The 26841-nt window shown below is 40.4% G+C and overlaps 1 protein-coding gene and 1 long non-coding RNA gene across 2 annotated transcripts in view; one reads left to right on the top strand and one right to left on the bottom strand.

The window, feature by feature from the left end:
- The window catches only part of LOC123777275 (uncharacterized), a 32954-nt gene that overhangs the window by 3110 nt on the left and 3003 nt on the right, over window positions 1-26841 (top strand). The gene's annotated exons all lie outside the window — the stretch shown is intronic.
- Window positions 11593-26841, bottom strand: part of LOC123777272 (uncharacterized) — a 17818-nt gene continuing 2569 nt past the window's right edge. Inside the window, exons 2-5 of the mRNA XM_045773811.2 lie at window positions 26676-26841; window positions 26285-26382; window positions 23996-24122; window positions 11593-16819 (exon numbers count right to left, since the gene is read on the bottom strand). The exon at window positions 26676-26841 is cut by the window's right edge and continues 3 nt beyond it. Coding sequence (XP_045629767.1) covers window positions 15606-16819; window positions 23996-24122; window positions 26285-26382; window positions 26676-26709 — 1473 coding nt within the window. The 5' untranslated portion in view covers window positions 26710-26841 and the 3' untranslated portion in view covers window positions 11593-15605. The remainder of the gene's footprint in view (window positions 16820-23995; window positions 24123-26284; window positions 26383-26675) is intronic.

The following is a 26841-nucleotide window of genomic DNA, read 5'->3' as shown; positions in this document are numbered from 1 at the left end:
AGGAAATTCTGACAAATACGATATACAAATATTGTATGATTCCACTATGTGAGGGAGCTAAAGTAGTCAAATTCATAGAGACAAAGAGTAGAAGGGGGTTGCCAGGGGCTGAAGGGAGGGTGAAATGGAGAGTTGATGTTTAATGGGGACAGAGTTTCAGCTTGGGAAGATGAAAAAAGTTCTGGAAATGGAATGTGGTGATAGTTGCACACAGTGTGAATGTCCTTAATGCCAATGAACTGTCCACTTACAAATGATTAAAAAGTTAAATTTTATGTTACATATATTTTACCAGAATAAAATAATTTTTTTTCTTTAAGACAGTTCAAATTACTCTCAGATCAGCTTGACTCTTTCAAGGCTTGTTATGAAGCTTTGTAAAGATGAGTCACCCCAAGAAGAGTGTGACCTTGGCTTGAAAGCTTGAGCAAATCTTGACATCCTCTAGGGCTGATTTAATACTTTTACTAATTATGGCAGTCAGTACAGGAGCATCTCCCAGCTCTGTGTGAACTCTGAGAATTATTCAGCTTACAGTTTCCTGTTCATTCTTTGCCTGGCATTGATTCTGCTAGGAACAGACTCAAGAGGACCCATTATAGAAATTTCTAGAGATTTTCTCTGTGTAGCTTCTGGCTTCCAAGGATTCTGCTACCCAAATCCCAGCTACCTCCACCTCCTTGAATTCAAATCTCGGTGTCCTCATCTTAGAGAGCCTGCTGTGGTCTGTTTGGACTCTTCCTCCCCTGCACTGTGGCATAGAAGGTGCTTTTTTTCAGGGATCACAGGTCTGTACTGACTGTTGTCCCCAGTCTGAAACATTTTTTCATGTGTTCTGTCTAGTTTTATAGTTTTTTACAATGAATTCAGTTAAGTCCAGTCTTAGTAACTGCATCATGGCCAGAAGAGGAATCTCAGTATAGCCTTAATATGCATTTCCTTTATTACAAATGCACTTAAAATTTTCATATACTTAAATTCTATTAAAAAGAAGCAACAGAGAAACACCCAAGTGGCTCAGTTGGTTAAGCATCTGCCTTTGCCTCAGGTCATGATCTCAGGGTCCTGGGATCAAGTCCCACATCGGGCTCTTCACTCAGTGGGGAGCCTGCTTCTCCCTCTGCCTGCTGTTCCCCCTGCTTGTGCTCTCACTCTCTGACATAAATAAAATCTTTTTAAAAATTTTTTTAAATTAAAAAAAATAAAAAATAAAAAGAAGCAACAGAGGTGCCTTAGTGGCTCAGTTGGTTGAGTGACCGACTCTTGATTTTGGCTCAGGTCATGATCTCGGGTTCATGAGATGGAGCCCTGCATTCGGCCATGTGCTCAGCTCAGATTCTCTCCCTCTCCCTCTGCCCCTCCCCCAGTTGCTCTCTTTCTCTCTCTAAAATAAATAAAATCTAAAAAAAGAAGAAGAAGATGCAACAGGCCCAAAACGGAGTCACTTGGGTTAAACCTGATGCCAGCAGGCCGGGTCTGGGGACCCAGAGGGGGTCCTGCAGGACCGCCTATGTGGGTCCCTGGCTGCACATAGGATAGAAATGAAACACAAGCGAGCAGGAAGGGGAAGCAGAGTCTACTAAAGGTGTAGAGAGAGTGCAGACACAGTGTGTCCGGGAGAGTCAGAAAGGAAAGGAGGGAGACTCATTTTTGTTCAGGGTCTGGGGGTTTTTACTGAGGACAGTGGTCTGGTGAATGTGTCCCCTCAGGCATGTAGGAACTGGTCAGAACAAAGACGAAGGCCCAGGTGTTATTCCTTGGAGCTAGGGGACCTCCTGCCATGGTCTGGAATGTGCATATAATGGCCGTGGTGTCTAAATGAGGTATCTCTCTGATTGAATGTGGGGTCATGATCGATGATGATCAGGTGGAAGCCACCTGGAAGCCGGTGGCGGGGGCCATGAAAGAATTCACCTGAGGCAGAACAAAGGAGACAGAAGTATATTGAATACACCCCAAGGGAGCGGTGGGCAGGACAGCAAAGCAGAGACTATCTGCAAGGAGGCAGTGGGTGGGGGCTGTTTTTAAAGGGGGAAGGTGAGGAGGTAATGGCGACATAGGGCATTTTTCCCTTTTCTGGTAACTGCCTAGTTGTAAGTAGCCCATTGGTAAGTTAGGGCCTATGGATATTATGAGGTGGGTCACCTGATGGGCCTGTCTGTACTCAGCCAGGGGGTCACTGTGGGCCCTTTCAACATTCCCTGCTCAAACCTGTTTGCCTAAAAGCAGCCTATACAATGGCTTCCCCTGGCCATTCTCTCCTGGGCCTTCCCTAGATGTTATCTATTCTGAGGAAATCATCAGCTCCTTGTCCCTTACAAGGAGGACATTCTGAGGCCTGTGTAGAGTGAGTGGAGGTGTGGAGGTGCAGGTCCTAGCAAGAATAGAAGTGGGAAAAGAAGCAAAAAAAAAAACAACCCAGATTTTTATGGACTCCTTCAATTTCCCTATCTCAAACCCACGACACCAAACCAAGATTTAATACCTGACCTAATTACTTTCGACCTTCCCTAGGAATGTAATCCTAACCTGTCAGTCTGGAATTTTCTGGTCAGCACCAATGAAGCAATGCTCCTAATAAATTCTCTTGTCACCCAAGTGACTCCAGCCCATTCATAACCCCACTTCCCTCACTCTTTCCTGGAATTAGAGAGCAAGAATGGAGTTTAGCTGGGGCACCTGGGTGGCACAGCGGTTAAGCGTCTGCCTTCGGCTCAGGGCGTGATCCCGGCGTTCTGGGATCGAGCCCCACATCAGGCTCTTCCGCTATGAGCCTGCTTCTTCCTCTCCCACTCCCCCTGCTTTTGTTCCCTCTCTCGCTGGCTGTCTCTATCTCTGTCGAATAAATAAATAAATAAATAAAATCTTAAAAAAAAAAAAAAAAGAAAAGTGATTACTTCTATAAAAAAAAAAAAAGAATGGAGTTTAGCTGGGATAAGTAGAGACTATACTTTATCTATTTTCTCCAAAACATATGAAATCAACCACACTGAAAACATGCCTGGATCCAAAACACAGTTCTGCCAAGTTGCAGTGTGTTTTTAAGGAAAATACATCTCTTGAGGAATGTCGTCTAGAACTGCATGAGACAGGTCAATAATTCTATACCATGAAGCTTTTTTTAGCAATGAAAATCCAATACGGGGGCGGGGGGGCATCTGGGTGGCTCAGATGATTAGGCATCTGCCTTCAGTTCAGGTCATGATCTCCAGGTCCTGGGATCGAGCCCCACGTTGGGCTCCCAGCTCAGCGGGGAGTATGCTTCTCCCTCTCCCTCTGCCCCTTCTCCTGCTCATGCTCTCTCTCTATCTCTCTGCCCCAAATGAGTAAGTAAAATCTTAAAAAAAAAAAAAAAGAAAAAGAAAATTCAATATGGGCTTGAGGCTATGGCCTTACCTAAATTGATAGTCATTTGTCCTATGTATTTTTTCACACACTCTGTCATCATATTTTAACAAATGAATACTCTTTTTTTTAAGATTTTATTTATTTATTCAACAGAGACAGTCAGCGAGAGAAGGAACACAAGCAGGGGGAGTGGGAGAGGAAGAAGCAGGCTCATAGCGGAGGAGCCTGATGTGGGGCTCGATCCCATAACGCCGGGATCATGCCCTGAGCCGAAGGCAGACGCTTAACCGCTGTGCCACCCAGGCACCCCTGAATACTCTTTTTTTAAGTTTATTTACTTATTTTAAGTAGTCTCTATACTGGTCGGGCTCAAACTCATGACCCTGAGATAAAGAGTCATACACTGTATGGATCCAGCCAGCCATATGCCCCACAAACTAATACTCTTAGGTCTCCACGGGGATATTCTCTTAAGCCTCGCATAGTGGCCATGAGTGCCTTATGAGCCTTTGCTACAGGAACAATTGGCTCGAGGTCCTAACTGCCTCACCACATGCCTCCTAGGTGCTGCTTCCGGGCACTAAGTGCAGGTGGACGCTAAGGCAGACCATCCCTGGAAGGCATGGGACTCTTTGTCAGCTGCTATTGACTCAAGATTCCCCTAGGACTTTGCTGATTTTTCCTTAAACTGCAGGGCAGCATAATGCTTCCACTGACCTTCTCTCCCCTCTCCTTCACATGCAGTCGTCTTGCATCTTGGGCTGTCCCCAGCTTTAAGACTCCCCCCTCCATTTCCTTTCTCACAAGCATGCCTTCTGATAAAATACTTGCATATTTCATCCCATCTTGCCATGAGCTTCTTGGGAGACCTGGACTAATATCACAGAAAGAGCAATTTTCCCAAAGCCTGCATTCTCCAAAGGAAAAGGCCAAGCTATTTTATGTACCCTTAGCTTGTTCTCTACAGGAGATTGAAAGCTGAATCATGTATATTTCCATCCAATAAGAGGACCTCTTGGTCCTGGATGATGGGATTATTCTCCTAGCTTCACCCCCATTCACCTCTGGCACCATTAAGCAAGTACATGGGAGGGAAGACAATTTACTGACTCCTATCCATCCAGGAGTGGTGTATTATTCAACTTGACCAGAAGAGGGAACTGGCTTACTTGCTACCATCTTGTGAGGAATCTGGTTAATTTTACTATTACAATTCTATAATAACACTCTTTCAAACCAGGGAATAAGAACAGCAGCCAACAGGCATGCTAGAAGGAGAACAGATTGTCTCCCAGTATTGAGTAATCTCTTGAAAACTTGATTGGAAGCTTGTTTGCCAGGGTTGGATGGCTCTGTCCTGTGCACATACCCCCCCCCCTTTTTTTTTTTGCATGTGCCCCGTGTTTTGAGGGCCTACTTCCATTATCCCAAGAACTCAGGCCTTAAAGAGTGTGGGCAATGCTCTAGACAGCAGTGTAGGCATGTAAGTCCTTACCAAAGCACTCATGAACTATCCTTGTAGATGCTCCATTTTTTGTGGGACATGTTAATTTCATTTTCTTGAACGTTGCTTCTAATCCATATCTCCCGCCTTATATCACTTACTGGGTGGCTCGCCTAGATGTGGTGAAAACTCACACTGTTAAGAAACCTCACAATGACCCTTGAAGTTGATGCCCTTCACAGTTCCTTGTATTCTATGTTCTCCTAGGACTTGGAGGTGGGAATGATAATTAGGAATCCTTCCAGGCTCCCATTTTCTTTAGCTCAGTGATCAACAGGGGAGCTCCCCGGGGTTCCCAAATCACCATCTTGAGCCAAAGCGCCCACTCAGGTCCAGTTAAAGTAGCTTGGGATTAGGGCCACCCCCTGGGCCTAGGATTGTTCACCGGGTATTGTCTTATGAAAGACAGGAACTCAGTCTTATCACTGAGGCTGACTTCAGTGGGTGCATAACTGACCTGGAAAGCAAATACATCTTTTTCAGAAATCAGAATGAATTCTGACAGAAGCATATAGAAGGAATACTAAAGTCTGTCCTTACAGTTAGAGTTTCTGACATGTATGATGATTTTTCTATGTGAAATCGTAACATACATATAAATTATTTTCTCCAGTTCACTTACTTTCTAAATAAAGGTGGGGCAGTTCTCAGCCCTTGGAAAGAATTTCTCCCTAAACTTCTCTGAGGAGGGGGCAGTGTAATCTAGGTTCAACTACAGCACACCTCTTAGACTTTAATTCCCAAGCTTTAAGACAAACGTATTTCTTTTTTTTTTTTTAAGATTTTTTAAATTTATTTATTCGACAGAGACAGCCAGCGAGAGAGGGAGCACAAGCAGGGGGAGTGGGAGAGGAAGAAGCAGGCTCACAGCAGAGGAGCCTGATGTGGGGCTCGATCCCATAACGCCGGGATCACACCCTGAGCCGGAGGCAGATGCTCAACCGCTGTGCCACCCAGGCGCCCCAAGACAAACGTATTTCTGCTATTGAGGAACAGCCAGTTTAGAAGATAGGACCTAAGAACTCTAAGGACTGATGGAAATAGAGCTTCAAAATTCTAGCTTCTCTATGCAAATGGTCTTGAGAAATGAGGTGATTTTTCATTGGAAAACCATTTCTTTTCTTTTGCATTCACATGTTTATAGACTTTTCAACAGTGTTTTACAAGTTGTATCAGTCATCTGCATCAGAATTATCAGAGACACGTGTTACAATCTAACAGGATCCACCTGTCCCAAGCTAAATCTGCTGGATCTGAATCTCTGGAGGAGAGGCCCAGGAGAGTGAATTTTTTCAAACACTGTAGGTGGTCCATATGCCTGCTAAAACGTGAGGACCTCTGCTCTATGCGGTTCACTCAGGAGGCTCTTAAGATGCAAATGGATTTAGGTGATAGAAGTAGAATAGGTTTCTGAGTCAGAACTGGGGATGTCAAACCTTCCTTGGAGTCTAAAGACAACCACCGAATAGGAGAATTTGACTTGCGGTAGTGGTATCCCAAGTTAACCATATAGTTTCCTGCTTTATTTTAGGGTCACGGATTCCATTCTCTCTATCTCACAATGCTTGTCAAGACTTTTCCATTCATTTGTCTATCCCTTCAAAGTTGACATCCTAATCTAACTTCCCTGTTTGCCTCAGTGGTATCTTGTATACCTAAGCTTAGAACATCAAAGTTATCTTGAATCTTATATCTCTAAGCTTCTGCAAGTTCTGCCCATAATTCACATGTAATTTATTTCATACTTGTTCCCTCTTTCTGTTCCCTCAACTATGTTACTGTGGTAACTTCGGCTTTAGTTGCCCCTGATGTATTACAATCACTTCTTTATCTGCTTGCTGCTTCTTTTTTACTCACAAATTTTACCCTAAATCCTGGTGCCCCATTAATCTTTTAAATACAGCTAAGTCTTGGTTAAAAGATGGTAATAGATTTGGAGGTGGCACAAAATCAGGGATCGCCTCAAATTACAGTTAAATTTAAACCAATCAAAACCTGATTCAAATTAGATGTCATGCAGATATTTGAGTGCTTTATTAAAGCTTCATTTATTATTTAGGAACACATTTACAAATTGACAACATAATAATGTAAAACTGGCCCAAGTATAAGGGCCTAGGCACACACAACTCCACATAAGTTGACAAAAGTAGTCAAAAAGTCGATAACCTGTTAAATCGTTATTGTTCGTTTCCTAAGTGAACTTTCTTCTGGTAGAAAATTAGAGCATGGTGTGAAGCGGCCTAACCCCAACAACACGCTCACTTCTTCTGCCCTCCATGCTACCCACCCTCACTGTTTTAGAATCTTGTGAGAAACCAGAACAGCCCTGGAAACACCCTCCCGCTCCACTCGAGATTACGACCACCACATTCCTCTTGAGCAGGTCTGTGGGAGGAAGGGATGGGACCTGAGGGATGTGGAACCATGTTAACTACATGTCTGATTGTCAAGGGGGAGAGTCATTGCTATAGAAACAATGTGGAATCTGTTGTTTCCAATCAACAGATGACTTTTAGTTCATAGCTGTGTTAGCAGCTTGGAGTACTTTCATTCATTTCATAAATGCTCTGGTTTATTCTTAAACTGCAATTTCTTTGTCAATTGGTCAGTCCATCCCTAGACTAACAAGACTACAAAAAATTTAGAGGCGCCTGAGTGGCTCAATCAGTTAAGTGTCTGACTCTTGATCTCAGCTCAGGTCTTGATCTCAGGATTGTGAGTTCAAGCCTCATGTTGGGCTACCTGCTGGACATGGATCCTACTTTAAAGGAAACCAAAAAAAAAGAATACAGAAGATTTATTTACTTTAAATGTGGGAATTTAAATACAGAAAGTAGCCAAATAAAAGTATATATCTAAAATGATTTTTTTCAGGGCACCTGGCTGGCTCAGAGGAGCATGTGACTCTTCATCTTGGGGTCATGAGTTTGAGCCCTATGTTGGGTATAGAGATGACTTAAATAAATGAATAAATAATCTTGATTTTAAAAAATTAAAGGATCTTTTCAATAATCACCCATTAAAGAATATCATGTGATCGAAATAATTTAAGAAAGATTTCCTATGGCATATGGAGCAAAGGAGATGGTAAATCTAAAAGCTTAATGTGACCAACAGATGATGTCACAATGGCTCTGTCCACACAATATGGACAAGATGGTGTATATTACAATGGACAATTGAACTAACCTCATAACTGGCCTGCTTAGTAATGCATATGTTCTGATCCTTTGAGCCATTTTATTTTTTGGCAAGTTACAACCATTTCAAGATGGTGAATTGCAATATTGTATCTTTAATTCACATACTGGAAAGAAAAGCCAAAAAATGCACCCAGAAGATGTTGACGCTGAAACAATTATGCTTTTATAAATTTGGAATAGCTATGTTCCCAGAAATTCTGAGCAACTGGTGTTCTGCTGTATATGTCACCATTGTCATCCCTCTGCTTAAGGAAAAAAAAATCATTAGATAACTAAGGCCCCAAAATAAAGTCCCTATTTCTTTTTTTTTTTTTTTAAGATTTTATTTATTTATTTGACAGAGATAGACAGCCAGCGAGACAGGGAACACAAGCAGGGGGAGTGGCAGAGGAAGAAGCAGGCTCATAGTGGAGGAGCCTGATGTGGGGCTCGATCCCGTAACGCCGGGATCACGCCCTGAGCCGAAGGCAGACGCTTAACCGCTGTGCCACCCAGGCGCCCCTCTTTTTTTTTTTTTTTTAAGTGTTAATCTAAGGCAGCTCATCAAAGCATTTTATTTATTTATTTATTTATTTATTTGAGGGAGAGCAAGAGAGAGAGCCAGAGTGCATGAGCGGGGGGAGGTGCGGAGGGAGAGGGAGAAGCAGACTCCCCGCTGAGCAGGGAGTCCAATGTGGGGCTTCATCCCAGGACCCCAAGATCATGACCTGAGCAGAAGGCAGACGCTTAACTGAGCCACCCAGGCGTCCCTCTATTTCTTATCCGAATGTTCAGGATCCTCTCAATATGAGTCACGCTTTTTCTGTCATAATACAGCCAAACCAGTTATCCTATTATTCCCCAAATATTCTGTTTATTGTGAACATACATCTTAGGTGGAGGGTAGGTTCTGAAGTTAGATGGTAAGATAAATCAAATGACTTCAAAATTATATCCGTAAAATCCTTTACCTTATCCCAAAAGTACAGGATACATGATTTTGTATGAACACCTGTACACAGCAAATGTGTGTACATGTAAAGTGTGTGCAGTAATGTACAGTAATATCATTCTCAAGGGTGACTAGACTCAGATTAAATCATTTAAGTGATTTACTACTCAGCTCCTTTCAGCAAATACATGAAGATTCTAGGCTCTTGCTGGATTGAACATCTTCCTGTTCAGCAATATCTTGTTCTCTTGCAGAATAGTTTGATTATTTCCTTGAACTTCTTTTTGGTGTTTTCCCATGGCGCTCAGTTCATTCCCATGGCTCTCAAAATTTTTTCATTTCTTCCTTGAAACTATGAACAAAGTTGTCACTGACCACTTGTCTGGTTATCTGAATGATGCATTTTATTTCTTTGCCAATGATGGCACTCCGTTAAAAGCATTCATATATTTTTATTAAAAGTTTATTTAGTGACCAAAACTAATAGATAATATCTTGGAATTTATTGAGGATTTCCCTGTGTGCCAGGGACTCTTCCATGTGCTTTACATGAATTAATTTACAGCAGCCACATAACAACTCTGTGAAGTAGGTGCTCCTGTTTTCCTCATGGTAAACATGAGGAAAGTGGATCGCGGGAAAATGTTTGCCAAATCCAGGAGGAATGCCTGTGTGCTCGTTTACATTTTGAGAGGGGCTGCACTGTGACTTTGGGTTGGACCTGCAAGGAGGATGGTCAGGCTGGTGGGTAAAGGGTGATAAAATGAAAACGAGCTTTCAAATCGCTCACCTGGGGAAATGTATAGTCCCAGCAATCTCGCCACCGGCATGCACAGCACCAGCTGAGATCCCCAATCAGAACAGGGAGAGGAGGGTGAGCTCGGCAGCTGTAGTTGGATATGGGGTTTTCAGACCCTGTCAGGAGGCATATGGTTCCCTGAAGGGCCCCTGAGATGAAGCTCCCAGACCCCCAATGGAAAATCCTACGGTGAGACTGGTAACAAATGGATGTCTCTCTTGATTTCCTCTGTCACAAAGATGAAGACCCAAACTGGCCAGTAACTCCAGGCTGTGATTCTGAGTTTAAAAAGTACAAATGAGGTTTTAGAATTTCCTAAAATCTACCACTGTCTTTACAGTTTTTTAATGAGTTTTTAAATAAATATGTCCAGAAAGAGTCTTTGCTTTCCTCAGGCATGATGAAAATCACCGAATCTCCTCCATTCCAGCTCTCCCACTTCCAGGTGATCCCATATAATGTGTTCAGGGCAGGGATTAGGGTGAAGCAAGTGGCGCATTCACCTTGGGTGCAAAACGTAAGAGGGCACCAAAAAAAAAAAACAGTAATCAAGAGAAATGTTTTGATGCAATATTTTCTAAATTAAAATGAGTGCAGGGTCTCCTGACTAGCCTAGTCAGTAGAGCATGTGACTCTTGACCTCAGGGTTGTGAGTTCGGGCCCCACACTGGGTGTAGAGATTATCTTAAAAATCTTTAAAAAGGGGGCACCTGGGTGGCACAGTCTGTTGAGTGGCCAACTCTTGATTTCGGCTCAGGTCATGACCTTGGCATCGTGGGATTGACCACCCCCACCCCCACCCCATCAGGCTCCGCACTGAGTTCAGAGTCTGCTTGGGACCCTCTCTGCCCCTCCCCTCTCTCTCTCTCAAATAAATAAATCTTTTTTAAAAAATCCTTAAAACAATGAAAAAAATCCATGAAAAACAAAATATCAAAATTTTAAATAAGACAAGCTGTTGTTTGCTTGTTTTATAACCCAGGGTTATTGTGCACTGGGAAGTTATTTCCAATCAGCTCCTGGTTCCTGGGCCATGAAGCCCTCACTTTGTACAGGTTGACAGTGGTGTGCAAACAGGCTGGGCAATGTGGACTTTGTACGTAGTCATTTTTAAATTTTTTTTTTTTAATTAAACCTTATGCCCAACAAGGGGCTTGAACTTACAAACCAGAAATCAAGAGTCACATGCTCTATTGCCTGAGCCAGCCAGGCGTCCCATAGTCATTCTTTTAAATGATGGAGTTTGTATTAACTTTTCCAATCTGGTTCAAAACATGGTAAGATATTTTGGTAAGTGTATATAGGGGTACATATGTTTCTTTTTGCCTCAGTATCCAATATGGCTTGGAATAGCACTGATGGGGCATTAAAATGTTTTGAGGGGTGCCTAAGTGGTTCAGCTGGTTGGGCATCTGACTCTTGGTTTTGGCTCAGGTCGTGATCTCAGGGTCCTGGGATCAAGCTCTGTGTGGCTCTGCACTCCATGTGGAGTCTCTTTGAGACTCTTTCCCCCTCCCTCTGGTCCTCGCCCTGCTCATGCTCTCTCTCTAAAATAAATAAAATCCTAAAAAACATTTTTTTTGAGTGGCTCAAAAGTCAAAACCAAATACAGTGAAGGGTGGCACTCTACCCTGCTCCATTCACTCCATTCCCTCCAACCCCCACATGTAATTGTCTTATGTGTTCTTTCAGTTTTGTTTTGTTTTGCTTTGTTTTCTAAAAGCAGCCATACACAAAGTACTAACCTTTGCCTTTGTTGAAGTTCTATATTGTGTATCTGCTTTGTATTTTAAAGTTTCTGCTCTTTATTTTTTTTTTAAGATTTTACTTATTTGAGAAAGAGAAAGAGCATAGCGGTGGGGGAGGGGCAGAGGGCGAGGCAGACTTCCCGCTGAGCAGGGAGCCTGACTCAGGGCTCAATCTCTGGACCTTGGGATCATGACCTGAGTCGAAGGCAGATGCTTAATGGACTGAGCCACCCAGGCGCCCAATTTCTGCTCTTTCTTATGTATTTCCTTTTACTCTGTGTTTAACTTGCTTCCACTTTTAGTCTTTCAATGGAAATTGGGCCGATGGATTTTCAACCTTCTTTCCAAAGTTAGGTGGTTTAATGCGATTTTTCTCTATACATTGCTTTAGTTATATCCCACAAGTTTGGGTATGTTGCATCTTCTTTATTATTCAGTCAAAAAATGTTTTTGAATTTCTATTTTTATTTCTTCTTTTCTCTTTGGTTATTTAATAATGTTTTTCTTAATTTTTAGGAAGTTGAAGCTTCTTCCCCCAATACCTGTTAATGGTATCTAGGTAAATCCCTCTACAGTCAAAGAGTACAATGTATATTATTTCAACCCATTTTCCTTTAAAATTTTTGACTTGGGTTAATTAGAGGTATGGCATTTAATTTCCAAGTATTTGGGGACTTCCTATCTTATTTTATTGATCTCTATTTTCATTAAATGTAGTAGAGAATTTTCTCGTCCTTTGAATTAACTGAGCCTTGCTTTAAGACCCAGTGTATAACCTAACTTGGTGAACATTCCATATGCAGTTGAAGGGAATTTACAGTCTGACGTTGTTGTGTGTTCCATGTGCATTCTATAAAGCATTCTACATATGCCAATCAATTCAAGATGGTAGACAGTGTTGTTCAGCTTTTCTAGGTCTTTAATATTTTTTGTGTAGATGTTCTATCAACTGCTGAGAATGAGTTATTAAATTTTTTTAAAGACTCACCATTTATTTTAGAGAGAGAGCATGTGAGAGCGCGAGCATGTGGGGGAGGGTGCAGAGGGAGAGAATCCTCAAGCAGATTCCCCGCTGAACATGGAGCCTGATGCAGGGCTCAGTCTCATGACCCATGAGATCATGACCTGAGCCAAAACCAAGAGTCAGATGCTCAACCAACTGAGCCAGCTAGGCGCTCCTGGAGTGTTAAAAATTCTAGGGGGCGCCTGGGTGGCACAGCGGTTAAGCGTCTGCCTTCAGCTCAGGGCGTGATCCCGGCGTTATGGGATCGAGCCCCACATCAGGCTCCTCCACTATGAGCCTGCTTCTTCCTCTTCCACTCCCCCTGCTTGTGTTCCCTCTCTCGCTGGCTGTCTCTATCTCTGTCAAATAAATAAATAAAATCTTTAAAAAAAATTTCTAATTATAAAGTTGTGGACTGTTCTTTTTAAAAATTTAGTTCTGTCAGTTTTTACCTTGTGATTTTGGAAGCCCTGATGTGAGGCACATAATATATTAATAACTCAAAATTATAAAACTTACAATATTAACATATATTTGTAACCCAGTAACACATTGTAAGAATTCCCAACCTTGATGAATTGACCATTTGATCATTACAAAATGTCCTTTGTATCTATGATGATACCCTTCTTCTTGAATTCTATTTTATTTGATATTAGTATATCTACTCCAGCTTTCTTAAGATTAGTGTTTTCACTGTGTATCTTTATCTTTTGAACTTTCAACCTGTGTTTCTGTATTTAACATGTGGCTCTTTTGCATATAGTTGGGTCATGATTCTTTATTCAGTCTCATAATCTTTGAGTTTTATTTGGAGTGTTTCTTTTACTTCAGTGTAATTATTGATAGGGTTAAATTTAGGTCTACCATTTTGCTACCTGTTTAGGATTTGTCCCACCTGTGCCTCTCTTCCTCCTTTCCTGCCTTTTTTGGATTAAACATTTTTTAACATGTAATTTCATTCCTCTACTTGCATTATCACTTAATGGATATTCTATAGGGATTACAGTATCATCTGTAATTTCTCATAATCTCCTTAGCATTATTATTCTTGGTCATGTTAAATGTAGAAACATTTTTTATTCACCCTTCTTCCCACCTACATTCCTTGAAGTTCACTATTAGTTCATGCACACAACTAAATTTTATTACAATTTCAGGAAATCCTAAGATACCAACAATACAATTGGAGTCAAAAGTTTAACTCTTTGGGGGCGCCTGGGTGGCACAGCGGTTAAGCGTCTGCCTTCGGCTCAGGGCGTGATCCCGGCGTTGAGGGATCGAGCCCCACATCAGGCTCCTCCGCTATGAGCCTGCTTCTTCCTCTCCCACTCCCTCTGCTTGTGTTCCCTCTCTCGCTGGCTGTCTCTATCTCTGTCGAATAAATAAATAAAATCTTAAAAAAAAAAAAGTTTAACTCTTTGGAGGCACCTGGGTGGCTCAGTCGGTTGTGTCTGCCTTCTGCCCTGAGTAGAGATCCCTCCCTCAGCTGGGAGTCTTCTTCTCTCTCTCCCTCTGTACCTCCTCCCACTAGTACTCTCTCTCTCTCTCTCTCAAATAAATAAATAAAATCTTAAAACAAAATAAGTTTAGGGGCGCCTGGGTGGCGCAGTCGTTAAGCATCTGCCTTCGGCTCAGGGCGTGATCCCAGCGTTCTGGGATTGAGCCCCACATCAGGCTCCTCCGCTATGAGCCTGCTTCTTCCTCTCCCACTCCCCCTGCTTGTGCTCCCTCTCTCGCTGGCTGTCTCTCTCTGTCAAATAAATAAATAAAATCTTAAAAAAAAAAATAAGTTTAACTCTTTGAGGTTCCTTCCTAGTCACTCTGTCTCCACTCCTGATTTCTGGTCTGTAGGTCCTCCTCTTGTTTCTTATGGTTAATATTTGCCACCATTAGGCCATAGGTAGCAAGCACAATATATGATCCTCATAGGCAGGAGTGGTTGAGAAAACTGTAACCAGGCTTAAAGGAGCACATTTAGCAAAAGTGTGGGCCAGAACAGAAGTTAGTATCAGGCAGCTCAATTCACACAAAGTCAGAGAAAATGAAATAGGTCCAAACAAAAGGATCCAAAGTCAGGTAAAAGAAAAGATGACATTATATAATTAGCAACAGAAAGGAAAGGCAGAAACAAAGACACAAAGAACTCTGGAGAGCTGATGTAGATTGTTATTATCCTATCAGCTGCCTGAATTCCGCCTACCTTATTGAGTTGATCCTTTGCAGAAAGAGCCTAAATCAGTGGTTCTTAATCTTGACTGCATATTGGAACTACCTGAGGAATTCTTAAATTCCTGATGCCCAGGCTACCCCCTAGTCCAAATTTAATCTGAATCTCTGGGGCTGGGAGCCAGGTATTTTTTTTTTTAAGCTTTTTAAGCTTTTTTAAGCTTCTCAGATGATTTTGTACATCCAGGGTTAACAAACACTGGTGTAAATGTTTGCAAGTGTGCAAGTGGAGTGTAGGGACAGAGAAGAAGGAGGATTTCCTGGGCTTAGTTTCTTTGTTTTTTGTTTGTTTGTTTGTTTGTTTTTTGTTTTTTCCTTTCTCTTTATTTCCCTAGAGAAACTTTCTGGTGATTTTCCTCTTTGGGATCCTGATCCTTCCCACTTGGCTTCAGGTTGAAACTACTATTTAGACAGCCATCAGCCTCAAGTACTGTTCAGTCTGCTCCTCTGGTTAGTTTTTCTATGATATCAGATGCTTAGTTCTGAGTCTGTTTCTCTGACTAAACCAGACTTCCTCCTTCTGTGCTTCTCTAGGATTTCTCTTCATTGCTTCAGCTTTTTGGGGTTTGTTCTCTTCCCATACCTAATAGCCTTTCAAGGAAGAGAGCTATTTTTTCGCATGACACAGCCTCATGTTTTTTTAGTATACCCTGTAATACTTAGAAAAGATCGACACAATTAGGAGAGAATACATATTTTTTTCCTTTTTTTAAAGTAAAATCTATGCCCAACATGGGGCTTGAACTCACAACCCATAGACCAAGAGTTGCACACTCTGCCAACTGAGCCACCTGGGTGCCCCAAGACTACGCAGTTATTTCATGAATTTACTGCATTCTATTCATCATGAATTTCTTTGTGTTGATGAAAGGCTGAACGCACACTGAAGGTTTTCTCACATTTCTTACACTTGTAGTGTTTTTCTCCCATATGGGTTTTCTGGTGTTGAATAAGAGATGAACTCTGGCTGAAGGCTTTGTCACAATCATGGCATTTATATGGTTTCTCTCCAGTATGAGTTCTCAGATGCTTTGTAAGAGATGAGCTCTGGCTGAAGGCCTTCTTGCATTCTTTACATTTGTAAGGTTTCTCTCCAGTATGAATTCTCTGATGTCTTACGAGAGCTGAGCGGTCACTGAAGGCTTTCCCACATTCGTTACATTTGTAAGGTTTCTCCCCAGTATGTGTTCCTTGATGTTGAATAAGAGCTGAACAGTAACTGAAAGCTTTCCCACATTCACTGCATTCATATGGCTTTTCCCCTGTATGAGTTCTCTGATGTTGAGTGAGGCCCGACCTGTCACTAAAGGCTTTCCCACACTCTGTACATCCATAGGGTTTTTCTCCAGTATGAACCCTTTGATGTTTAATAAGGGATGAGGTATCATTGAAAGCTTTCCCACATTCCTTGCATTTGTAGGGTTTCTCTCCAGTGTGGATTCTGTGATGTTGAAGAAGGTATGTGCTTTGGTTGAAGGCCTTCCCACATTCATTGCACTCATAGGGCTTTTCTCCAGTATGAATGATATGATGTTGGATGAGGGCTGACCGATGACTGAAAGCCTTCCCACATTCATTACACTCATAGGGTTTCTCTCCAGTGTGAATCCTCTGATGCTGAATAAGTGATGAGCTCCGACTGAAGGCCTTTCCACACTCGTTACATACATAAGGCTTCTCTCCAGTATGAATTCTCTGATGTAGGATAAAGGCTGAGTAGTAGCTGAAGGTCTTCCCACATTCATTGCACTTCCAAGGCTTTTTCACTGAGTAAATGTTGTGACATTGAATTGGGTTTGAACTTTCCCCAGTTTCATTACAATCCTCCACAGGGTTTTTCTTGCGTTTAATTATGACTTGCCTTAAATCTTTCTTCTGATTTCCTTGCTGCCTTTCTAATGTGCCTTCACACTGCCAGGCTTCTATCAGTCTGGAGTCCCAGGACTCATCCTTTTTAAGTCTCTCCATTATCAGCTCTCTTTCAGATGACACATCTTCATAAAATCCCTGCTTTGGAAAGGATTCTTTAGTTTCAGGTATAGATTCAGAATCTGAAATAAGTAAAAGAGTACAAGTGTTGTGTTCTCTGTGTTGAGAGAAAAAACCGGCAGAGTTGGCAAGAGGAAAAGAAAATAAAAATGATGCTTATTGTACATGTTTTTAGAATGTTTTCAGAAAGCACCTCCTGGCAATGGCAGAGGAAGTTTCAGGGACTAACAGAGATGGGAGAATGGCTAATACAAGGCACAATAAGAGGACAATGAGGAGGCTTTACCTAAGAGAATGGAAAACTGAGCAGACAAGTCAGGAAGGAGGATAAGCCAGAGGGATGAGAAGGAATGTTAATATAAAATATCTGAGGAAGGGTGGAAAGATGAAAACATAAGTTGAGATTGGGCAGTTTTGAAAAAGTTCAAGATGAAAAAAATCACTTATAATAATCACCCAGAAACAACCACTTTTGACTTTTTAAATAGTTCCCTCTGGATCCTCCCCTTTTTTTCTCTTTTCCTCTTTCTTTCTTTCTTTCTTTCTTTCTTTCTTTCTTTCTTTCTTTCTTTTAGAGGGAGAGAGCAAGAAGTGGGGGGCAGGGGGTGGAGGGGCAGAGGGAGAGAGAGAATCTTAAGCAGGCTGCACGCCCAGCATGGAGCCTGATGAGGGGGCTCAATCTCACCATGCTGAGATCATGATCAGAGCTGAAATCAAGAGTTGGACACTTAACCAACTGAACCACCCAGGCACCCCACTCCAGTCCCTTTTTAAAGGCACAGATTTTTTCGTGTTTACCATACACTTTATTTTTGTTTACCATACACTTTATTTTTTTTTTAAGATTTTATTTATTTATTTGACAGAGAGAGACAGCCAGTGAGAGAGGGAACACAAGCAGGGGAAGTGGGAGAGGAAGAAGCAGGCTCCCAGCAGAGGAGCCCGATGCAGGGCTCGATCCCATAACACTAGGATCACGTCCTGAGCTGAAGGCAGACGCCCAACGACTGAGCCACCCAGGCGCCCCTTACCATACACTTTAAATATGATGTTGTGTTTCCACTAACCACTATCCCCTCCTTTTTCCCTTCCCCTCCTTCTTTCCTTCCTTCCTCCTCCTCTTCCTTCCTTCCTCCTTCCATTCCTCCCTTCCTTCCCTCTCTTTCTCCTTCCTTCCCCTCTTCCTTATTTTTTTGTCATACCCAAATTTCTCAAAAAGGTTTTGTACATTTTCTCATCACATCCTTGCTCCTGTACTCGCTGTAGTCTGGCTTCTCTCCCTACTACTCAGTTGTAACTGCTCTCACTGAAATTACTAACCATTTATATGTGACCCAGATCCAGTGGATTCTTTTCATTCCTTCTTTAGCTTGGCCTCTCAACAGCACTTGACAGTGGTGACCATGTCTCCCTCCTAACAACATTCCCCCCACCTTTTTCCCCCAACTTTATTCAGATATAATTGACATATGTTCTCTCTTGACTTCTGTGATTCTAAGCTGTCCAGGTTTTACTCCTGATTGCTCTTTATTTGGGACTTTTTCTGTTTCTTCTTTTTAAATGTTGATGCTTCTTGGTATTCAGTCTAAATTCTCCTTTTTTGCCCCGCCCCATCCTCCACAACATTGTCTCCATTAAAGACCTCATTCAGTCCATGATATTAATTGCATTTTAGAAAATTGGAATATATTTTACATATAACACTGTGTGAGTTTAAAACACAACGTGTTAATTTGATGTATTTATATAATGATTGCCGATGTAGTGATACTTAGCACCTCAATTACATCACATAATTATCATTTTTATTTTGAGATGGGAATAATTAAGATCTAGTCCTTAGCAGGTTTGATGATTATAGCACAATATTGTTATCTGTATTCACTACTGTGAATTAGATCTCTAGGACTTATTTGTCTACTAGTTGCAATTGCCTTCTATATATCAGTGATCTCAAATTCTTATCTTCAGCTTAGTGCTGTCCCTCACACCCATATATCCAGCTATTTACTTCATGTATCCATCTGGAAATCTCAAATTCAATATACCCATACCTTAATTCATCTTATACCTCAATCTGTATATTTCCCAGCTTTCATCATCTATGACAAAATGTCACCACCATCATTCTTGTTAACAAAAAGATACTGATATAAGATTATGAACTCCACCACAAAAAGGCAGTTTTCTGAGGGCAGGAATCACACCTCTTTGGTTCATTGATATTTCTCAGGGCCTATCATAGTTCTGGTAAAGAAAAAGTATGCATGAAATAGATGTTGTATGGGGGCACTCAGTGGACCAATCAGTTAAGCATCTGCCTTCAACTCAGGTCATGATTCTGGGGTCCTGGGATCGGTCCTGCTTCGGGCTCCCTGCCCAGTGGGAAGTCTGCTTCTCCCTCTCCCTTTGCCCCTCTCCCCGGCTTATGCTCTCCCTCTCTCAAATAAATAAAATATAAAAAAGAAAAGAAAAGAAGAAAGAGAAAGAAAGAAAGAAAGAAAGAAAGAAAGAAAGAAAGAAAGAAAGAAAGAAAGAAATAGATGCTGTATGAACTGAGTTGAACACAAATAATACAAGCAGTGAGCAAATCTGGAGAGTAATAAGCCTTTCTTAAGATCCTTTTATCCCATTTCAGAAACATAACCAATGTTTGAGCAAAATATATTCTTAATGCTGCCATAATTTTCAGAAGTTGAAAATATCATGGCAACCTAAAGCTTAATATATGCTATGAACTATAATACTATTAGGAAAACATATATATATGTGTATATATAGTATTTATTATGTGTAAGCTACTGTTTTAAAAGATTAAATATATGAACACATCTAATCCTCACAAAACCCCAAAGAGCTTTTCTGGCTCCGAGTCTGAAAACTGATAATCATATTGAGCTCTTCCCTCTACTCTAACAACCACAACAAATAAATCACCAAGTTTTACGGATTATACTTCCCAAATCTCTCTCACCCATTCTGTACTCTCCCTCCCCATTATTACCACCCCAATTCAGTTACCATCATCTCTCCCCTACCCTAATTCAACAGGCTCATAGTGGATCTAGTTGTATCCTTTCTCCATGCATCCCTCTCCAACCCCACTCAAATCTGTATAAAACCATAGTCAGAGTAATAAATGGAACCAGACTCAATGATTACCTAGACGTTAGAACTATAAGGGAACTTAAAGTAACTATGATAAATATGTAAAAGTCTCCAGTGAAAAAGATGGACAACATTCATTAACAGTTGGAGAATTTTAGCAAAGAGATGGAAACTATAAAAGTCAAATGAAAATGCTAGAGATGAAAAAACGTGGTAATGGAGATTAATATCTTTGATGGGTGCATCATTAAAGTCAATAAAGCTAAGAATCAGTAAACTTGCAAATAGGTCAATAGAAATTACTCAAACTAAAGCACAAAAAGGAAGAAACAGTGAAAAACTAACCAGAAGAGAGCATCTGAGAGCTGTGAGACAATATCTCATGCTCAGAATCCATGTAATTGGAATCCTAGAAGGAAAAGAAACAGAGAATGGGCAGAAACAGTATTTGATGAGTTAATGGCTGATAATATTCCAAAACTAATGAAAGACATCAAACCAAAAATCCAAGGAAGCTCAGAGAACCCTACCTGGGATGAATATGGGCACATATGCATGTGCGTGCACCCCCACACACACACATAACTCTAGATACATCGTATTCAAACTGTTGAAAACCAAGATAAAGAGAAAATCTTAAAGGCAGCCATAGAAAAAGAAAGAAGAACAAGGATAAAAATTACAGCAAACTTTTTGTCACAAACTATGTAAGCCAGAAGACAATGAAGTGACACATTTAAATTGATGAAAGAAAAAAAGCCCTGTCACTAAGAATTCTATATTCAGTGAAAATATAATTTCATCTTCAAAAATGAAAATGAAAGGGGTGCCTCACTGGCTCAGTCAGAAGAGCATGTGGCTCCTGATCTTGGGGTTGTGGGTTCGAGCCCCACACTGGCTACAGAGATTACTTAAAAATAAAATCTTAAAAATAAAAAATAAATACATAAGATGAAAGATACTTTTTCAGATAAGCAAAAGCTGAGAGAATTCATTACCAGTAGGTGTGCACTACAAGAAATGTTCTTATAGGCAGAAGGTAATTGATACAAGTCAAGAATTTGGACCTACGCCAGGGGTCAGCACATTATGGCCCATGGGCCAAACTGACCCACCACAGGCCAAATCTGGCCACTCCTGCTTGTTTACAAATTGTTTATGGCTGCCTTCATGCTACAATAGCAAAGTTAAGTAATTGCAAGAGAGTATATGGCCCACCAAGCAAAAAATATTTACCATCTGGTACTTTACACAGGAAGTTTGCTGGCCCCTGATCTATATATAAAATGAATAGTGCTGGCAATGGCATAAATGAAAATAAATATGATTATTTTTTTCTTATTTTTAATTATTCTAAGAGATAACTGTTTTAAACAAAAACAGTAGCAATGTCCTGTGATTTTATAGCATATGTAAAGGTAAAATGCATGTGAACAATTATACAAAAGATGGGAGAGAGGAATTAGAAGTCTCCAGAAGTAAGTTCCTATACTAGACATGAAGTGGTATATAATATTCTTTAAAAATATACTGTGATTGGGACGTCTGGGTGGTTCAGTCAGTTGAGCATCTGACTTTTGATATCAGCTCAGGTCATGATCTCCGGGTCATGAAATAGAGCCCTGAGTGGGCTACATGCTGGCTGGGCATGGAATCTGCTTAGGATTCTCTCTCCCTCTCCTTCTGCCCCTTCCCTCCCACTCGCACTCTCTCTTAAAAAAAAGAAAAGAAAAAAGAAAAAACTGTAATTAAAGAAGCATATTGGCAACTCTAGGACAACCATTAAAAAAACTTTAGATAAGGTTTAATGATAAGCTAATAGTGGAGATAAAATGGAAAAACAAAGAATACTCAATCAAAAAACAGAAAAAGAAAGAAAAATGAACAAGGAAAAGGTGGAACAAATAGAAAACAACTAGCTATATGTAAGATTTAAATCCAACTATACCAGTAGTTACTTTAAATGTAAATGATCTAAACACACCAGTTGAAAATTGCAGAGATTGTTAGGATGTATTTAAAAACAAGACCCAGGGGTGCCGGGGAGGCTCAGTCAGTTAAGTGTCTGCCTTCAGCTTGGGTTATGATCTTGGGGTCTTGGGATCGAGCCTCATGTTGGGCTCTGTGCTCAGCAGGGAGTCTGCTTCTCCCTCTTCCCCTCCCCCTGCTCACTCTCTCTCTCAAATAAATAAATAAATTAATTTTAAAAAATCCAGCCCCAGGGGCGCCTGGGTGGCTCAGTCGTTAAGCGTCTGCCTTCGGCTCAGGGAGTGATCCCGGAGTCCTGGGATCGAGCCCCACATCAGGCTTCTCCACTGGGAGCCTGCTTCTTCCTCTCCCACTCCCCCTGCCTATGTTCCCTCTCTCGCTGGCTGTCTCTCTCTCTGTCAAATAAATAAATAAAATCTTTAAAAAAAAAAAAAAAAAAACCCAGACCCAATTATATGCTGTCCACAAGAAACTTACCTTAAATAGGTTTTAAAAATGGAAAAAATATACTATGCAAACAGGAAGCCAGAGTAGCTATATTACTATCAGACAAAATAAAATTCCAAACAAGAAATATTACCAAGGTTAAAGAAGGACATTATAAAATGATAAAGGGGTCATTTCACCAAGAAGATAATTTGTTATGTGTATGCACCTAACAAAAGAGTTTCAGGTACATTAGCAAAATACATTGAGCAAAAACTGATCAAACTAAAAGGAGAAATAGACGATCCCACAATTATAATTGGAAAATTCAACACTCCTCTGTCAGTACCCAGTAGAAGCCAGTAGACAGGAAATTGGTAAGGATATAGAAGACCTGAATAATCTCAACCAAACCTGACCTAATTAAATTTATTTTCAAGTTCACATGGAACACTCATCAAGACTATATTATGAGTAATACAACAAATCTCAGAAATGTAAAAGAACTGAAATCATACAAAGTATCTCTGACCACACAGAACCAAACCACAAAATTGAAAACAAATTTATTGAAATCACCTAAAATTTGGAAATCTGTAAACAATCCATGAGTCAAGGAGGAAGTCACAATTGAAAATAGAAGTTATTTTGAACCACAAAAATGAAAACACCACATATCAAAATTGTGGAATGCAGCCAAAGCAGTCCTTAGAAGGAAATTTATAGCACTAAATGTTCATATTAAAAGAGAAGAAAGATTGTATACCAGTGATGAGGCTTCTACCTTAAGAAACTAAAGGAAGGAGAGAAAATTAGACCTAAAGTTAGCAAAGGGAAAAGATAATAAAGATAAGAGCATCGATGAATAAAATTGAAAACAGAAAATAGAAGGAATCAATGAAATAAAAAAACTAGTTCTTTGAAAAGATCAATAAAACTGTTGAACTCTTAGGAAGACCAAAAAAATTAAAACAGAGAAGATGCAGATTACCAATATCGGGAATGAAAGACAGTAAATCATTACCAGAGCTCACTCAAGAAGAAACAGATCATCTGAATCATCCTCTATCTAGCAAGGGACCAGGATTCAAGGTTAAAAATCTTCTAATAAAGCAAACCCAAGACCCAGATGGCTTTACTAGATTGAGCTTTTGATATCATATCTAATAAAATTTTGCCTTACGAAAGGTCACAAAGACTATCTCTAATGGTTCCTCTAGGTTTTATACTTAGTTCTGTGATCCACTGAAAGTAACTGTACGGTGGGAGGTATGGATTTTCTTTTGGCATATAGATGTCCAATTGTTCCAGTACCATTTATTGAAAAGATTCTCCTTTTAACATTGAATTGATTTTTGCATCTTTGTCAGAAATTAATTGACCATATATGTATGGGTCTATTTCTGGGCCATCTGTTCTGTTCCATTGATTTACATCTATCCTTTCACCAGTACCACCACACTGTTTTGATTACTATAACTTTATAAATCTTAAAACCAATGTAATGAAGCTGTCCTTTTTCAGTACCAGAGATAGTGAACGTTTTCTTGCCAAAAGAGAAAAGAAGCCAATTCTGAGCCCAGAGTGATCAGGGATCTCCTAGGGGATTAACGCTCTCTGGAGCTGAAGCAAAACTATGGCACTTTAGACGCTGTTAGTTATAGAGGAAGCTTATGTCCCAGTAAGCAGTTTGCATTACAAAATAACTTCCTTACCCCAAAATACCAGGCTCCCACAAGTCTCCACTTTCATATCCATGCCCATGTACCTTTGGGCAGAATTCAGCTGTTCTTCTTCCACATGAGTGAAATCCATTTCCTCATCCTTGACTGTCACCAATTCCTGGAAGAACAAGCACATTCTTATAGGACTTAGGGAAGAGAACAACCTAGAAGAGGAAGTATTTTTTAATCTGAAAGTTAAACCTTTATTTAATGGAACAGCCTAAGATTTCTAAGTATTAGTCTGTGTTAAGGAAAATAATAATAGCTAACATTTATAATATATTCTCTATGTGCTAAGTCCATTGAACAACCTCTTGCAATGATAACTCTATGAAGCAGGCACTATTATTAACATTATTTATAGGCGTGAGGATCAGATCTGAGATTTGGACCCAGGCAGCCTGACTCCAAAGCTATACTCTTTTTCTTTTAATTGAAGGATAGTTGACATAGATATTGTCTCAGGAATACAACATAGTGATCTGACATCAAAGCTATATCTTAACTATATTTTTCTGTCTCTTACATAGTTTACTAAATAAATCTAATATAAATTAACCAATGAATGGCAAACAAATGTTAATTACTAATTGTACTTAGTTGTTATAGATGGGATAATTCTCAGGTATGTAATTTATACTGATTCCTGGAATATTCGGAGATTTTATAGAAATTCTGCTTGATATCCTGATGTATATAGACAGCCATCCTGTTCTAACACAGGCTTCTTCTTTCTCTGTACTTAAGGCTATGACTTTTTGATTTATTTAGTTATCCTTTAGTAACTACAGTTGTTCTGAATGAGTGGATTTGCTGATTGCAAACTAAAAATGATCAACTGTTCTTCATATTCTATGTTATATTGACAGTCATGTGGGTGTATTTTGTTGACCAAAATTAACTGGAGAATACTTTGTGAGAAAGTCAATCAACAGAATACCGTGGTTAAGAGGCCCCTGGGTGACACAGTTGGTTAAGCATTTGACTCTTGGTTTCAGCTCAGGTGTTGATCTCAGGGTGTTGAGATCAAGCCCCACGTTGGGCTCCGCGGTTGGCATGAAGTCTGCTTAAAATTCTCTCTCTCCCTCTCCTTCTGCCCCTCTCCCTGCTCATGCTGTCTCTCTAAAATAAATAAATCTTAAAAAAAAGAAAAAAAAGACTACAGTGGTTTAGAGGCATAGGATTTAGGATCGGACATACCTGGGTTCTGATTAGGATTCAACTACCTTATGATTCTGAGCAAGTTACTGTGAACCTCAGTTTTGGGATATTTTTTATGATTTTATTTTTAAGTAATCTCTGCACCCAATGTGGAACTTGAACTTACAACGCTGAGATCAAGAGTCACATGCTCCACTGACTGAGCCAGCCAGGTGCCCCTGTGAATCTCATTTTTACTGTGAAATAGGCATCATCCCTAACTCACATGATTTTTTGTTTAAAATAATGTTTGGAAAGTGGCTCTAAATGTTAGAGTTCCCCTGAACTCAGTCATTAGACATCTTCTCTTCTCCATCCATTCTTATATACCTAGAGGCAATCTGTTATTTCACCCATATTTAAAAAAAAAAAAATCCTCAAAAAAACCCCCACAAAAAAACAAAAAACAAACCTTCTTTGGTCTTCCTTCCCACTATCACCCTATTTCTGTTCTCCTTTAGTGTAAAACTCTCCAAAATAGTTGTCCATAGTCCCTGCCTCCAATTTCTCTCCTATTCTCTCCTGAATCCTTTCCAATCAGGTTTTCATTCCTGTCATTCAATGCAATTGTTCTTGGCAGTCACCAATGATCTTCATATTTTTAAATCCAATGGTTAATTCTCAGTCCTCATCTTACTTGACTTAGCAGCAGTGTTTAACACAGCTGATCACTCCCTGCTCCTTGAAACACTTTCTCCACTCGGTTACCAGGATGCCACACTTTTGACTTCCCCCTACCTCACTGGCCACATCCTCTCAGTCTCCTTTGCTGGTTCCTCTTCATCTCCCTGACCATTAAGAGTTGAAAAGCTATAGGACTCAGTAATAAAATTTCATCTCTTTTCTATTCCCTTAGAGATCACAGTTTCATGGCTTAAAATACCCTTCACACAGATTACTCCCAAATTCAAGGCTCGAGCCTGAGCTCTCCCCAGACCTTCAAGTTTTCAAGGAAAAATTACTTTGGTTCAGTTCTGTAGCTGGGATTGCTGTGGACCTCTGAAGCAAGATGAAAAAAGGAAACAACACACCGTGAACACCAAGCTAAGATTTCAGAGGAGGGAACTTAAACTAACTTGCCTGGAACTCAACAGGAAGGAGCTCAACAGTAGGTTCCATTTCTTCTGTGTCCTGTTTTTGGGGCAGAGAGGCATCCTCAGTAGTAATGGCTGGAAGGACTAGAGGGAGAAAAAGCCATGAAGAAGGTAAACTCTATTCACTAAGACAAAAGCTATCACAAGCCAGCTAAATTATATACTCAAGGCCTATTCAATTTAACTCAAAACGGTGGGTTGAAGATAGAGTAAGATGATAAAGTGAAAGTGCATTGCCCAAAAAGCTAAACTTGTAGACCCACAATTCATCAGCCTCTTGGAATAGTCTAACAGAGAGTAGAAAAGTGTGACCTTTTATCACAAAAGCAAGCAAAATGGAATATTCTCTCTTCCAAGGCTATTTCTGTAATTCTTACCTTCTTCCTCAGCTTCAATGGTCAGATAATCCATGATCAGCTTCTCTTTTTTGTCCTGTTATTGCTATGACTTCCTTCTTATTCACAGTTTCAGGTGAGATAAACATGGACTTTTCAGCAATACATAATCTGCTTCTTTGTGTAAATCATTCAACTCTACTCTGAA

The sequence above is a fragment of the Ursus americanus genome, chromosome 2 (assembly GCF_024610735.1).
Source record: "Ursus americanus isolate L20-20 chromosome 2, mUrsAme1.1.p, whole genome shotgun sequence".
In the NCBI taxonomy this organism is placed as follows: domain Eukaryota; kingdom Metazoa; phylum Chordata; class Mammalia; order Carnivora; family Ursidae; genus Ursus; species Ursus americanus.
Note: the sequence above shows the minus strand (reverse complement) of the source record. Positions and strands in the feature narration are given on the sequence as shown.